This window comes from Hyperoodon ampullatus, assembly GCF_949752795.1.
Source record: "Hyperoodon ampullatus genome assembly, chromosome: 11".
Lineage (NCBI taxonomy): Eukaryota > Metazoa > Chordata > Mammalia > Artiodactyla > Ziphiidae > Hyperoodon > Hyperoodon ampullatus.
In genome coordinates, this window is record NC_136924.1 from 100,251,144 (window position 1) to 100,264,924 (window position 13,781).

Consider the following 13,781-nt stretch of genomic DNA (forward strand, 5'->3'; position numbering starts at 1 on the left):
GATGGCTGCGAGCCGTGAGGCGCCAGCCCCCGTGCCTCCGCCCCGCCGCCGCCCCCGACCAGCGCGCCTCGAGAGCCGCAGCGGCCGCCGCAACCGGGCCCGCGGCCCCGCCTCCCGCTCGGGCCGCCGAGTCAGTGCCGAGTGAGGGGCCGTTGGCCCGCAGCATCGCCGCCCCGGGCCGGCCCCCTTCTTCCGCGAATTCGAGCCGCCCGCCTCGCTCCCGCTCCCACCATGTCTGGCGGCGCCGCCGACCAGCAGAGCAGCACGCCGGGCTCCCTGTTCCTCTCGCCGCCGGCGCCTCCCCCCAAGAATGGCTCCAGTTCGGACTCCTCGGTGGGAGAGAAACTGGGCGCCGCGGCGGCCGACGCCGAAGCCGGCAGGACGGAGGAGTACCGGCGTCGCCGCCACACCATGGACAAGGACAGCCGGGGGGTGGCCGCGACCACCACCACGGAGCACCGCTTTTTCCGCCGCAGCGTCATCTGCGACTCCAACGCCACGGCGCTGGAGCTGCCCGGCCTCCCCCTCCCGCTGCCCCAGACGAGCGCGGCCGCGGTGGTCCCGCAGCGGAGCCCCCCGGAGCCCCAGCGCGAGGAGACCCTGACCCCCGCTGCCGCACATGTGGCCCAGCAGCCGCCCGCCGCCGCCGCTGCCCCCGGGGAGCCGGTCGCCGCGGGCCCAGCCGCCGCCTCGGCCCCGGGCAGCGCCGGCAGAGACCGTCAGGTTGCCCAGCCCGGCCACGCGGGGAGCAAAGAGGAGCCCCCGTCGTCGAGAAGTGGCAGCGGCGGCGGCAGCGCCAAGGAACCCCAGGAGGAACGGAGCCAGCAGCAGGATGACATCGAAGAGCTGGAGACCAAGGCCGTGGGAATGTCCAATGATGGCCGCTTTCTCAAGTTTGACATCGAGATCGGCAGGGGCTCCTTTAAGACGGTCTACAAAGGTCTGGACACCGAAACCACCGTGGAGGTCGCCTGGTGTGAACTGCAGGTATGCCCCACTTACTTCTTTATTTCTCGGTGGTTTGGATCCCCGATTTGGCTCGGTTCGGCCAGTTTGCCGAGTTCGCCCTTTGCATGTCTTTCTCTGATTGTTTGCTCCGAAATGGGGGGAGCCCAGCTTTTGGAAGAGAAACTAGAATTTGGGGCATGCACCTAGGTGTTTGGGTAGGATAGGAGTTAGTATTGGTGGCCAAAGAGCTTTGCTCCTAGGGAGGAGGGATGAAAGTCATCCTGATAACAAACGCATTGCCTATTCGTCATTGTTTTACTCGTCTGGCAGGAAACGGAATTAGTGGGGAAGTTTTTGAATTAGGAAAGTACAGTCTTCTTGCCTTGTGCTCCTCAGGGGGTCTGCAGTGATGAGCTGCTGTGTGTTAGATGCGTGTTTCCGTTCCTGAGATCAGGCTGTCCTTTTAAATTGAGAACGACCTTGTTCCTGCCTGACTTTCCTTTGGCTATATCTTAGTTGGTGATCACACAGGCTGTAATAAACTGTAAGAAAGGCTTCCTTCTCTGGATAAATAATTTGGGACTAGAAGGTAAGTGGTTGATACTGTTTCACCTAATGGTGCATAAACCTTATGATAGCTAGCAGTGATCTGACGTTGTTAATTAAAACTAGTATGTCTTCAGCCCATTCACTATACTGTGGGTAGTGGGTAGTACAGGAGCTTATGTAAAATTGTATTTGGGCTTTGAGAGTCGTAATGTCATTATCGTTGTTTTAACTTTGTTGTAAAAAGTTTTTAAGCCAGACTTTCCCAGGAGTACAAAGGAGTCACAAAGCTTCCTTTTTCACCTCTCTGGGAGATTTTCATGGTGTAAATGAAATGATTTTCCTGGTGTGTCATCCTGGTTGACAAGGATATTCTAGGTTCAAATAGCTGGGTTTCGGCTACTTGTTGCTTGACCTGTAGCAGCTTGATTGAATGTTGTCCTCACCGGGAAGTGAACATACATAGGTTATTGGAAGAAGCAGAGTTGAACTGAATGAAAAAGCCACTTACATTATACATGAAAAATGGTATCCATATTCTTCTTGCCAAGAAAATGGACCAAGCTGAATTAGGATATGAAAGTACCTGAGTGGTCTAGGAATTTACCTATTATCCATGAACTAAAACACTTAACCCTTTGAATGTCACCTTCCAAATGACCAGGGCCATATCAAGTGTGAAGGGAAATTAACATGTGGAAGGAAGTAAACTTCAAACCTGACAGGTTTTTTTGGAATGTAATTTCTTAAGTTTTATAGTTAGTGATATAGAACTTCTAAGGCACTGTGAAATAAAACCTCCTCAATTTTATCGTGTTTTAGAGTTGGGAAGGTGGCAGACCTTTTTTTAAAAAAAACTGTGAAACTATAACGTTATTCTGGTTGGTCAGTCATACTCAAAAACTTAGGTCTGATTTCTTTTGGTTTACAGGCAGACACCTGTTTCTTTTTTGTACCTCGGGTGCTTATTGCTACTGATCCTGGATTTTATTCTTCTATAGTTTCATATTTGAATAGGTGCTTTTTGTAACAGTTTTTTTTTTCCTTAATTAGTTACCTTACTCTCTTAAGACTAGACCCAAGTAAATGTTGAGCACTTTATGGATGTAATGTGTGTGTCTTCTTTTTTTGTCACTTGGAATTTTCTGATAGTTTATTATCCTGAAACTAATGATACAGTGGGGAAAAAAACCTCAATTTGTCTAATGTCAGAATAAGAATTTTGTCTAAGCTTCTCAGTTGTTCCTAGAACTGATGACTTTTTTGTTTTGTTCTCTACCTAGGCATGGTCATGGTTAAACCAAAGAGTATCTGCTATCCTTACATATAACAATATCACCATATTATTTTTATGTTAGTTCAGGGTTTGGCTGGAGAACCAAATGAATCCTAGTTGAGTGGTGCCCTGGTTTGGAACCTTCCATATATGTCATTTGACCCTACTTCTACAATTTTTCATTTTGGTTTTTAAAATGTGATTATCTTAGCCCCAGGATCCTTTATAGCAGTAGTTGGACAGTGTTTATGATTTTTTGGCCAGAACTTTTGCCTAATAACCTATTCAGTAGGTTAGTGTTTGGGTTTTTGTCTTTGGATCTGAACTGAAGGACAAGCCAAGGGATTACTAAATCACTGGGGAAAAAGGAAAGCTTTTTTCACTAAATGTATATTTATTAATATGCATATTTTTCTGTAGGAGGACTGGAGAAATATTGTGTTCAGTTGTTGAGTTAAAAACCTTGTATATTAAAACTGGAGGAAATCTTAGGTTATTCTGCCCAGGTGCTTATTTGATAAATAAAGAACTTGAAGTCATAGAGCAGGTAAATGATTTGCTTGGGTTGATAAAGAATGGAAATTAAACTGGTTGGGATCTAATAATTTGAGAAATGTTAAAGCATTTGTAGTGCAGTAGATGGTTAATTAGTAAATCTCAAATGAAGCTGTTCTGTTTTGGCGTGGAAGGTACTGTCAGATTTTTGAAGAAATCCTATCCTGTAACCATGGCAAATTCCAGACTTCTGATTTGGGTGTTGATTTTATCACTTCAAATGGAGAAATAAATAGGCTTTTTGGGGTGGAGAATGGGTGAGTGTGGTATACAAGTCAAATTTGTTTTCATGAAGCTTATTTTTAGAGTCACAATATGCATAGTTACTTAGTAAAACAAATATTGACTCTTAATAAATAATATATAGGTAATACTTTGAAACCACAGGATTTTAAGAGATAACAGATATTTTAAGGTGAAAATTTCTTTACCTGGTTTTATTAGGTAGGCTGTGCTTTAATTTTACTTCTCTGTTGGCTTGGTCAGAAAATGTTATTGCTGCACTTTGCAGAATTTATGTTGCTTTTTTAGGAAGGGTTCTTCTTTGCTTTTTGTTTTAAAGAAACATAGCATAGTTTGCTTGAAGAAAACATGGAGATTCAAGAATGGTTACTTTACTCTAAGCACTTTTCTCCCCATGCAACTTCTAAATACTGAGTTCACTTGATACATTGATGAGATTGTTTCCAGACCTACCTGAAAGGAGAGGTCAAATCATAAATTTTGATTAAGCTCCAAAATACTTACTGTCTACTTTTCTCTGGCTTTTCGCAAGTCAAGGCTCATGTCTCATCATGAGTATATGATATTAATGTTTTATGAAAAGTTTGTCAGTGCTGCAGAAATTGGATGTGGTTCTGTGGTTAAGAAACCATAACATTTCTTTGCTATAGTTCTTAAAATAATTCATTGAACTGTATCTTCCCATTTGAATATTGAGGATTTTTCTTACCTGTATTTTTAAAATTTGTGCCACATTTCTTGTTTTTTAGGAACCTGAAGTAACTTTTAGTTTCAGGAACTAAATTTCAGGGAATAGTCTTTGGAGTTTTTCTTGTTTGTTTTTAAATTCTCCGTGTCAGTGATTTTTGGAGTATGGGCAGAATTCAGGTAACTCAAGGGTAGCTGCTGTGCAAATTAAAGAATGATTGGTGACTTGTTCGAAGTAATCCTTTGTCCCTTCTAAACAGGACAGAATAGAATTAAGGACAGGATAATTTTGGGTAGGTAAGATTTAATTTAAAATATATGTAGATTTATTGCCTTAAGAAGTAACTTTGTGGTACAGGAAAAAGAATTACATTTAGGTTGATTTTTTTTTTTTAATATAGTTAGTTCTTATTTAGTCTTAAGGGCTTAAATGTTTTCCTTTTCTCTTATTTACCTTTAGTATCACAGTTGTTTCTAGTGTAAGAACTTGGAAAGAGATTTTTTTTTTTAAGATTTGTTTTTGATGACCATTTTTTAAATATAGATTGATTGATTGATTGATGGCTGCGTTGGGTTTTCATTGCTACACACGGGCTTTCTCTGGTTGCAGTGATGGGGGCTGCTCTTTGTTTTGGTGTGGTGGCTTCTCTTGTTGCAGAGCACGGGCTCCAGGCACGTGGCTTCAGTAGTTGTGGCTCACAGGCTCAGTAGTTGTGGTTCATGGGCTCTAGAGCACAGGCTCAGTAGTTGTGGTTCATGGGCTCTAGAGCGCAGGCTCAGTAGTTGTGGCACACGGGCTTAGCTGCTCTGTGGCATGTGGGATCTTCCCAGACCAGGGCTTGAACCCGAGTCCCCTGCATTGGCAGGCAGATTCTTAACCACTGCGCCACCAGGGATGCCCAAGAGATTGTTTTTGTGTAAAACAAATTGGGAGTCTTGTTGCCTGGTGACTCAGTTCACTCTTTGACATTTGGATGCTAGTGCAAGGTCCTGGTCATTTGAAAGTCATCCTAGTTAATCCCTGTAGAAACGTTCAACTAAAATGGGGCTCTCATTTTCAGAAATCATCTTAAACCTGTTATTTGTGTTTTCTGGTAACTTCTAAATTTTTTAGATAAAGCTGTAAAAACAGCAAGAGTGGTTATGTTCAAATTAAAATTTCTGAAAATGTTCATATACTAGGGGAAAATTCACTATAATTAGTTACCAGGTTTTGCTGTACCAGTTCTTTATATTTACTTATTGTTAGCATCTTGCATTTTGTTTGGTCCCGTGTTTAAAAAAAGTCAATCAAGTGTGCAGGAATAGGTGAGACTTAGCATTACCTGAATTTGGAGAAGGCACTATTTTCCTGCAGTGTAACACAGTGATTAAGAACTTAAAATGCCTGACTTTCAATTCAGATCCTGGCTCAGCTAATGATTGTGTAACGTTGGGTAAACTTCTGTGCTAGTTTCTTATCTGTAAAATGGAATGTAATAAGAGCACTTATTTTACAGAGTTATTGTGATGATTAAATGAATTAGTATATATAAAAAACATTTAGGACAGAGCCTGGCACATAAATATTAACTGTGATGATGCAGCATCTTTTTTAGGCTATCTTTTTGAGGTTACTGATGAAAATTTTGATTTGTTTACATTTATGCTTGAAAAATGTAGCAGAACTCTTACTTTGGCTACAATACTTATCGGAGAAATGTTGGAGCTGAACATGGTGTCATCAGTGTTTTCAGATTCCTTAGCTTTAGCTGTCCTCTGCCTAACTTTCTAATTTTATGACCTGTCACCTTCCCAAATGGCAGCCTTTCTGAATTACTAGTTTCCCGAATTTACTAGGATCTTTCCTCTTGGGATCATTCTTATAGTTTTCTTCACATTGATTAAAAATCATGTACATTCTTTGTCTACTCCACTAGTCTTTGGGTTTTTTGAAGATAAAAGTATCGATAGATGCTCAATATACTTTGATAAATATTAAGTTTTTTCTGTTATTAAGTTAGAAATAGTTGTAGATCTCAGGGTTGTTTCATCCATATTCCTTGCCTTTCATTGGGCCACAGCAGATTCTCTAATCTTGTATTTGGAGATTGACTCTGGTATAATACAACACTGTATAACGGAAACCAACTCAAAGGCAGAAAACTTTGTTACCCAATTACCTGACCCTGAGTAAGGAACTTAATCTGTAGCACTGATTTATTAGTAACATGTCTTACTGACGTCACAGGATTGTTGAGAAGCAACTGAAGTACTATGTGAAGGTACTTTGAAAAAATGTAAACGATGATGCTTTTAAAAAAATCCATTTTGAAGGCTCTAAGTTATCACTTGTTACAAATTAATTATTTTAAACTTCTTAGTTAAAGTTGGGTTTTAGGAGCTTTTTGTTCTGTCAGTTTAGGGATTTTATTAAATCTTAAGAAGAAGGGGAGTAGTTTTTCAGACTGAAGAGAAATTGCCAGAAGCTTTTCTTGAGAGTTTTTTTTTTTTTTTTTTTTGCGATACGTGGGCCTCTCACTGTTGTGGCCTCTCCCGTTGCGGAGCACAGGCTCCGGACACAGGCTCAGCGGCCATGGCTCACGGGCCCAGCTGCTCCGCCGCATGTGGGATCTTCCCGGATCGGGGCACAAACCTGTGTCCCCTGCATCGGCAGGCGGACTCTCAACCACTGCGCCACCAGGGAAGCCCTCTTAAGAGTGTTTTTATTTGGAAGAGGATTATGCCTTTGACAGGTGGCAGGCTTAATTTTGTGTGTGGCTTTAAAAAGATTGGTTATTGATATGTTCCGCAGAAGAGGAGAAACTTTAGTATTTGCTTGGTTTTGTGGTTGACTTAATTGATTGTATAATGTCCACCTTGATTTGTATTAATTTAGACTTTTCAGGTGGGCGTTCATAAAGAATTTAGTTTTTGATGTTGTGACTTGAGTCTTGGCATTACAAGATTGACATATTAAATATGCTGTTCTACATTAATGTGCTTAATGATTTTTAGAAAAGAATCATCAGATAAGCTGTCTGTCAGCACAAGCAAATACAGTTTTCCCTGGAATTTAAGAAATCTTAAGAAATTTAAGAGTTTAAGAATAATTTTAAAAAGTGTTTGGAAATCTACTTGGTATAATCGTCATATTCGGGTTAGTTAAGTAAAACCACTGTTTCTGTAGATGCCTTTTGTGCAGGCAGGGTTCAGCTTCTCAATGACAGGTGATGTGTGTTTTGGTCATTATGTACATGGTGAATGGTCTTGTGTTAATCAAACACTAATATATAAACCAAACAGTGAGAGGTGAAGCGAATTAGTGAATCGAATAATTATTGATGTACACATTTCCTCTGTTAGTCGATAGAAGTAAACAGGTTGTTTGGGATAATGATAGGAACATCTTTATGGCTAATAGTTTTGAGCTAAATAACATGATATGCAGTCGCCCTCCATATCTGCAGGTTCCGCATCCACAGATTCAACCAACTGTAGATAGAAAATATTCAGGAAAAGAAATGCCAGAAAGTTCCAAAAAGCAAAAGTTGAATTTGCTGCACTTGTAGCAACTGTGTGCATAGCACTTACATCGTGTTTACAACTATTTATATTAGCATTCACATTGTGTTAGGTATTATAAATAATCTAGAGATGATTTAAAGTATACAGGAGGATGTGTATAAGTTATATACAAATACAGCACTGTTTTATAGAAGGGACTTGAGCGTCCGTGGATTTCGGTATCCATGGGGGTGGGGGTTGGGGAGCATCCCTGGAACCAGTCCCTGGTGGACACTGAGGGATGACTGTATTCATCTCTTTGTGGATATCCTTTTTACTTGGACTGGTAGATCATTGTGGATTAAGGTAAGTTTGGGAAATACAACATATCATCTCTTTAACATGCTGAAGAGTTCCTAGATATTATCATATTTACATGTTCTTCCAACTGTCCTCACACCCTTCCCACACAAATGCTCAGCTGTAGGTGGTGGAGAGAATTTTAAGTAGAGAAGTTAATTGGCAGATTTGCATAGTAGTAATTGTGGAGAATGGATTTAAGGAGTACGAGGGATGTGTAGAGTTTAGTTTTATGTGTGGGTATGAGATTTCTAGGGCCTGAACTAGGACAGTAATAGAGGAGTGGAATCTTTAAATATTTAGTAGATAAAATATGCAGAGTTTAGTGATTAAGTGGAGTTTGGAGGAAAAATGAAGCATGCGTAAGAGAGTGGGTGGGGATAGATGATGGTTCGGTCAACTGAGGGAGGAAATAAGAAAGAATAGGAGTTTCGTTTTTTTGAGAGGGGAAGGGGTATGAAGATGTATTCAGTTTGACATGTTGACTTTGAGATACTTGTGAAACCTCCAGGAAGTTCAGCCAGGCTGTTGGATACATTCATGAAGCTCAAATAATGGGTCTGAGGTAGAAATAGAGGCTGTTTATATTAGTCATAGCTGAAATAATGGAGGTAAATGGAATCATCTAAGGAGAGGATATATATGAAGAGAGAAGTAGAGGAAGAGACAGGGGAGGATAATGGGCCTAGGGCAAAATAGGAATAATTGATGGGTGGGCAAAGGAAAAAGGAGCCCAGGGGTTAGGCTAAGTAGAACATTAGGAGAATGGTAATATCAAGGGAATAAAATTCCAGGAAGGAATATAGCAGAGAAGTCCAATTGGCATAGTAGTAGTTGTGGATAATGGATGTTAGAAGGCATAGAAAAAAAGTGTAGAGATTAGTTTAGCCAGTTGAAGTTGTTTATTGCATTTGGCTATTAAGTCATTAAGCAACAACATTCAAGATTATCTACATGAGAGGGGAGGTTGCATAAGGGAGGAGCGCATAAGTAGATGCATAAGTCTCTGCTAATATCCTAGATTTCTGGGCTGGTCACTGTCCAATAAAGTTCTCTATCTATAAAGCCTTAGGTGGCAATTTAAATTTAAATTAATTAAAATGAAATAAAAAATTTAAACTTAATCCTTCAGTAGTACTGGCCACATTTCAAGTGGTCAGAAGCCATGTGTGGCTACCATACTGGATGGCACATATAGAACATTTCCATCATGGCAGAAGGTTCTGTTGGAATGTGCTGTATCTAGATCGTGTGTTACGTTGTGCTTTAAAAAAGAAATAGCTTTATTGAGATATAATTCACACCACAAAGAACATACAGTGTGGTGCTTTTTTTTTTTTTTTTTTTTTTTTGGCGGTATGTGGGCCTCTCATTGTTGTGGCCTCTCCCGTTGCGAAGCACAGGTTCCGGACGCGCAGGCTCAGCAGCCATGGCTCACGGGCCCAGCCGCTCCGCGGCATGTGGGATCTTCCCAGACTGGGGCACGAACCCGTGTCCCCTGCATCGGCAGGCGGACTCTCAACCACTGCACCACCAGGGAAGCCCCAGTGTGGTGCTTTTATAACAAGTGTTAAATATTTTTAAAAAATGTATTCTCTATTAATAATAATAAGTACTTCCTTTTTTGGAAAAGATATACAAAGGATGTTATCACAAACTCACATATACATGCAGAATTAATAAAAATTAACATTATGTCACATTTGCTCCAGATATTTGGTGATCTTAACAGTTTCAGAAGAGTGGAAACTTTGCAGTGGGTTTAAAGAGTGGTGGAGGGAGGTTAAGAAGTAGAGACAAAAATAGTAGGCCAGGGCTTCCCTGATGGCGCAGTGGTTGAGAGTCCGCCTGCCGATGCAGGGGACGCGGGTTCATGCCCCGGTCCGGGAAGATCCCACATGCCGCGGAGCGGCTGGGCCCGCGAGCCATGGCCACTGAGCCTGCGCGCCAGCGTCCGGAGCCTGTGGTCCGCAACGGGAGAGGCCACAACAGTGAGAGGCCCGCGTACCGCAAAAAAAAAAAAAAAAAAAATAGTAGGCCATTTCTTTAGACAAGTTTGAACAAATACAGGACAAGAAAGATTGGGTAAGTAGAAGGCGTGATCAAGGATGACGTGGATAGATGGATGATCAAGGAAAGGCCTAAAAAGTTGAAGCATTGAAATATAATATTTGGTCTGCTTTCTCTGCCTCAGTATCTATCTTAAGAGTCTATTCTAAGCCAGTTACTGTTTTAGTTTTGGTTATTCTTTATGAATGGTTAAATTCAACCTAAAGAGTTTTCATACTTCATATGCCATTTATCAACTAGTTTCCAGAATACTCAGTTGTTGGGAGTGATGTGCTGATTCTTAAAACAGTTTGTTTCTCTCCTGGCATTAATGCTACCTTTGCGTATTAGTCCAGTGATACATACTTTATTAGTGGAGCATCTAAAATGACCGTCTTTGTGTGTCACTTGAGGAAACAGATCTCAAATGAAACTCCATTACGAGAAAGATTCTTAATTATTATACTGTTTCTAGGGTGTGGTCAAAGTGGACTTTTTTACAACAAAAAGCCTAAATAACTGCATATACTTTCTTCAGCCCTTGTCTTTTTTAAAAAATTTGTTTATTTTATTTATTTATTATTTTTGGCTGCGTTGGGTCTTCGTTGCTGTGCGCAGGCTTTCTTTAGTTGAGGCGAGTGGGGACTACTCTTCGTTGCGGTGCGTGGGCTTCTCATTGCAGTGGCTCCTCTTGTTGGGGAGCACGGTCTCTAGGTATGCGGGCTTCAGCAGTTGTGGCTCGCAGGCTTCAGTAGTTGTGGCTCACGGGCTCTAGAGCACAGGCTCGGTAGTTGTGGCGCGCAGGCTTAGTTGCTCCATGGCATGTGGGATCTTCCTGGACCGGGGCTTGAACCCATGTCCCCTGCAATGGCAGGCAGATTCTTAACCCCTGTGCCACCAGGGAAGCCCTAGCCCTTGTCTTTTTGAAGAGTGTTCCTTGCTAATTAATCTGAAAAGTATTAATAATTACTAATACTTACCTACCTGATAGGACTTTTTTTTTCTTGTGACAGGCACAGTGCTATGCCCATATCATATTTTTTGTTATTCTCACAACAACAATACAAGGCAGATATGTTCTTACTTTTATATTTGAGGAAGCTAACTCAGGTTTAATAACTTGTTTAAGATCACATGGCCTGAGTCCTTGTTTTTTCCACTGCAGAATACTTCAGTTAACCAGGAAGAAGTTTGAGTTCTAGTGGAATTCTAAGTCCTTTTGCTCTGTTTAGTAATTATAATTTGTTGTTGAGCAACATGTACCTTTTATACTTTGAGTTCATGAAATAACTCTCCACTTAAGTGGCCTTTTAGCCACTGTACATATATAGATGCTATAAGGAGGGAGGTGGCGTGTTTGTTTTATTAACTTCTTGGTGTGTCCAAGGTTTTTTAGATGTTATTTACATTGGCTATTACATTGGTTATTTACATTGGATATAGAATGTTCTGTTTATTTATTTTTATTAGTTTTATTTATTTATTTGGCCACTCAACGTGCGGGATCCTAGTTCCCCGACCAGGGATGGAACCCGTGCCCCCTGCAGTGGAAGCGTGAAGTCTTAACCACCGGACCACCAGGGAGGTCCCTAGAACGTTCTGTTCAGACTTAAAGATTTAAGGAGAAGGAATATTATTTCTAGTGTTCTATGTGTATCGAATTTCTACCTAATAGAGACAAATTGGAAGGTTATAGTGTTAGTAGGATTTTGGTCAGTGGTCTTTTTTTTTTTTTTTTACAGAAGGTGTTGGGGGTAGGAGTTTATTAATTAATTTATTTATTTTTGCTGTGTTGGATCTTAGTTTCTGTGCGAGGACTTTCTCTAGTTGTGGCAAGCAGGGGCCTCTCACTATCGCAGCCTCTCTTGTTGCGGAGCACAGGCTCCAGACGCGCAGGCTCAGTAGTTGTGGCTCACGGGCCTAGTTGCTCCGTGGCATGTGGGATCCTCCCAGCCCAGGGCTCGAACCCGTGTCCCCTGCATTAGCAGGCAGATTCTCAACCACTGCGCCACCAGGGAAGCCCTGGTCAGTGGTCTTTAGATGACTTCTGTGTATACAGATCGTTCATTTTCAAGTTTTACATTGTTAGTAATAATTAATTGGACTTACAAATTCCTAAAATTGTATCAATGCTACCTTTTACTCACCAGGAAAGCAGACTTAAGGATATTGGATCTACAATGAATAGATCAACATGTTAATTGCTATTATATAATTTCCATAGGACTTAGTTTTATTTACTTTGGAGATTGAGGTTATAGTTTGTAGCTTTAGTGCTTGATACTGACAGTATAAATTGACTTTTTTCCCCTGATTTTTTTTTTAATCTTACCTCTTCTTTTTCCTTCTCTTCACTGTTTACTTTGACATTTTATATATACTATTGAGAAGTATTTGCCTCTTTTGTTTCTATGAACTCCAAATAGAAATCTTGTATAAATTACATAATTATGTTTTGAAATCCTCTGGAATGTTTAATTTATTCAGCATTGTTATGGAAATAAGATGTTACCTCATCTCCAGTAAGATTTCCAGGTAAGTGAAGTTTTCTTCTCCAAGTAGCAAGACTTTGTATTAAGTTTGGTAATACTCTTAAAGTGCATTAGTGGTATTTGCTTATATACCTACCCACCAGCACAGAATAATAAGCATATCATCCCATAGGCCTGGATTCCTGGATATTCTTTAGGCTAAAATGGTTCTTTAAATCAGACAGTCCTATACCATTACAGCAGGGGTAACCATACTTGGGGCACACAAGATGTCACCTCAAAATATGACAGATTTACAGAATATTACTGTTGGGGTTAGAGTAGCTGGGCCTCTAAGGGTTTTCAGCTTCACCTACACACTGTGCAAGTCGCCCCTCCCTCTTTCATCCCCAGGCATAGGATTAGATTTTCATTCTCCTTTATTTCAAGGTAAGTTGCGTCATTGTGTATGTATAACATGGGGGAAACTTTGCTGCCAGTGGACCTCATTCAGGGCCATTTAAGTCGATCGGAGAATTTCTAATAACAGTAAACTTAGAAGGGAACGCCTTGGAGTCTTAGTTGCTTACCAGAACACTTTCTGGCCTCTTTTTGCATACTTTCTACACACTTTATCTTATTTCAGGACTATTTAATATTACTCATAGGGATAGCTTTTATCAAGTCAGAATAGAGTCTGCTGTGTACCCTTTCTCTTGGTCCAGAGAATTTGCTTCAGTTACAAACTGAGAAGGTCCACTCAAGTGGTTCTTCCAGAAAAATGATGATGATTCCAAGGTACATTGCTCTTTTTTGCCTGGACCAAAAAAAAAAAAAAACACCAGAAATTTTTAAATATTAGACTCTCAATTTAAATATTGGTTCTGCCTAACCAAGCACTCTACTACATAGAGGTGCTAGTTTAGATTTTACTTTTCGTGAACAAACTGTCTTTGTTGCATTTGTACCAGTACTTTCTTATGTCTCTACAGATTTTTTTTTCTTGGACGTAAGTGGAGAGGGGAGGGTTAGTGATATGTTGCTGGTGAGCATCTTATGGCTAAAGCATAGCTTTGATTTCTGTGCTGAGAATCTTGACTGTTTTCCATTCCTTTTATAAGGACAGAAGTGAAACTGCCATACTTCCCATAAATACCACC

General features: G+C 40.8%; 1 protein-coding gene across 4 annotated transcripts in view; it reads left to right on the forward strand.

Moving 5' to 3' along the window:
* Positions 1-231: 231 nt before the first annotated feature.
* WNK1 (WNK lysine deficient protein kinase 1) overlaps positions 232-13,781 on the forward strand; it is a gene marked incomplete at both ends in the record, with an annotated part of 132,465 nt that continues 118,915 nt past the window's right edge. For all 4 annotated transcript variants that reach the window (XM_079714880.1, XM_079714881.1, XM_079714882.1 and 1 more), the window contains one exon: positions 232-987. In XM_079714880.1, the coding sequence (XP_079571006.1) occupies positions 232-987 (756 nt within the window). The remainder of the gene's footprint in view (positions 988-13,781) is intronic.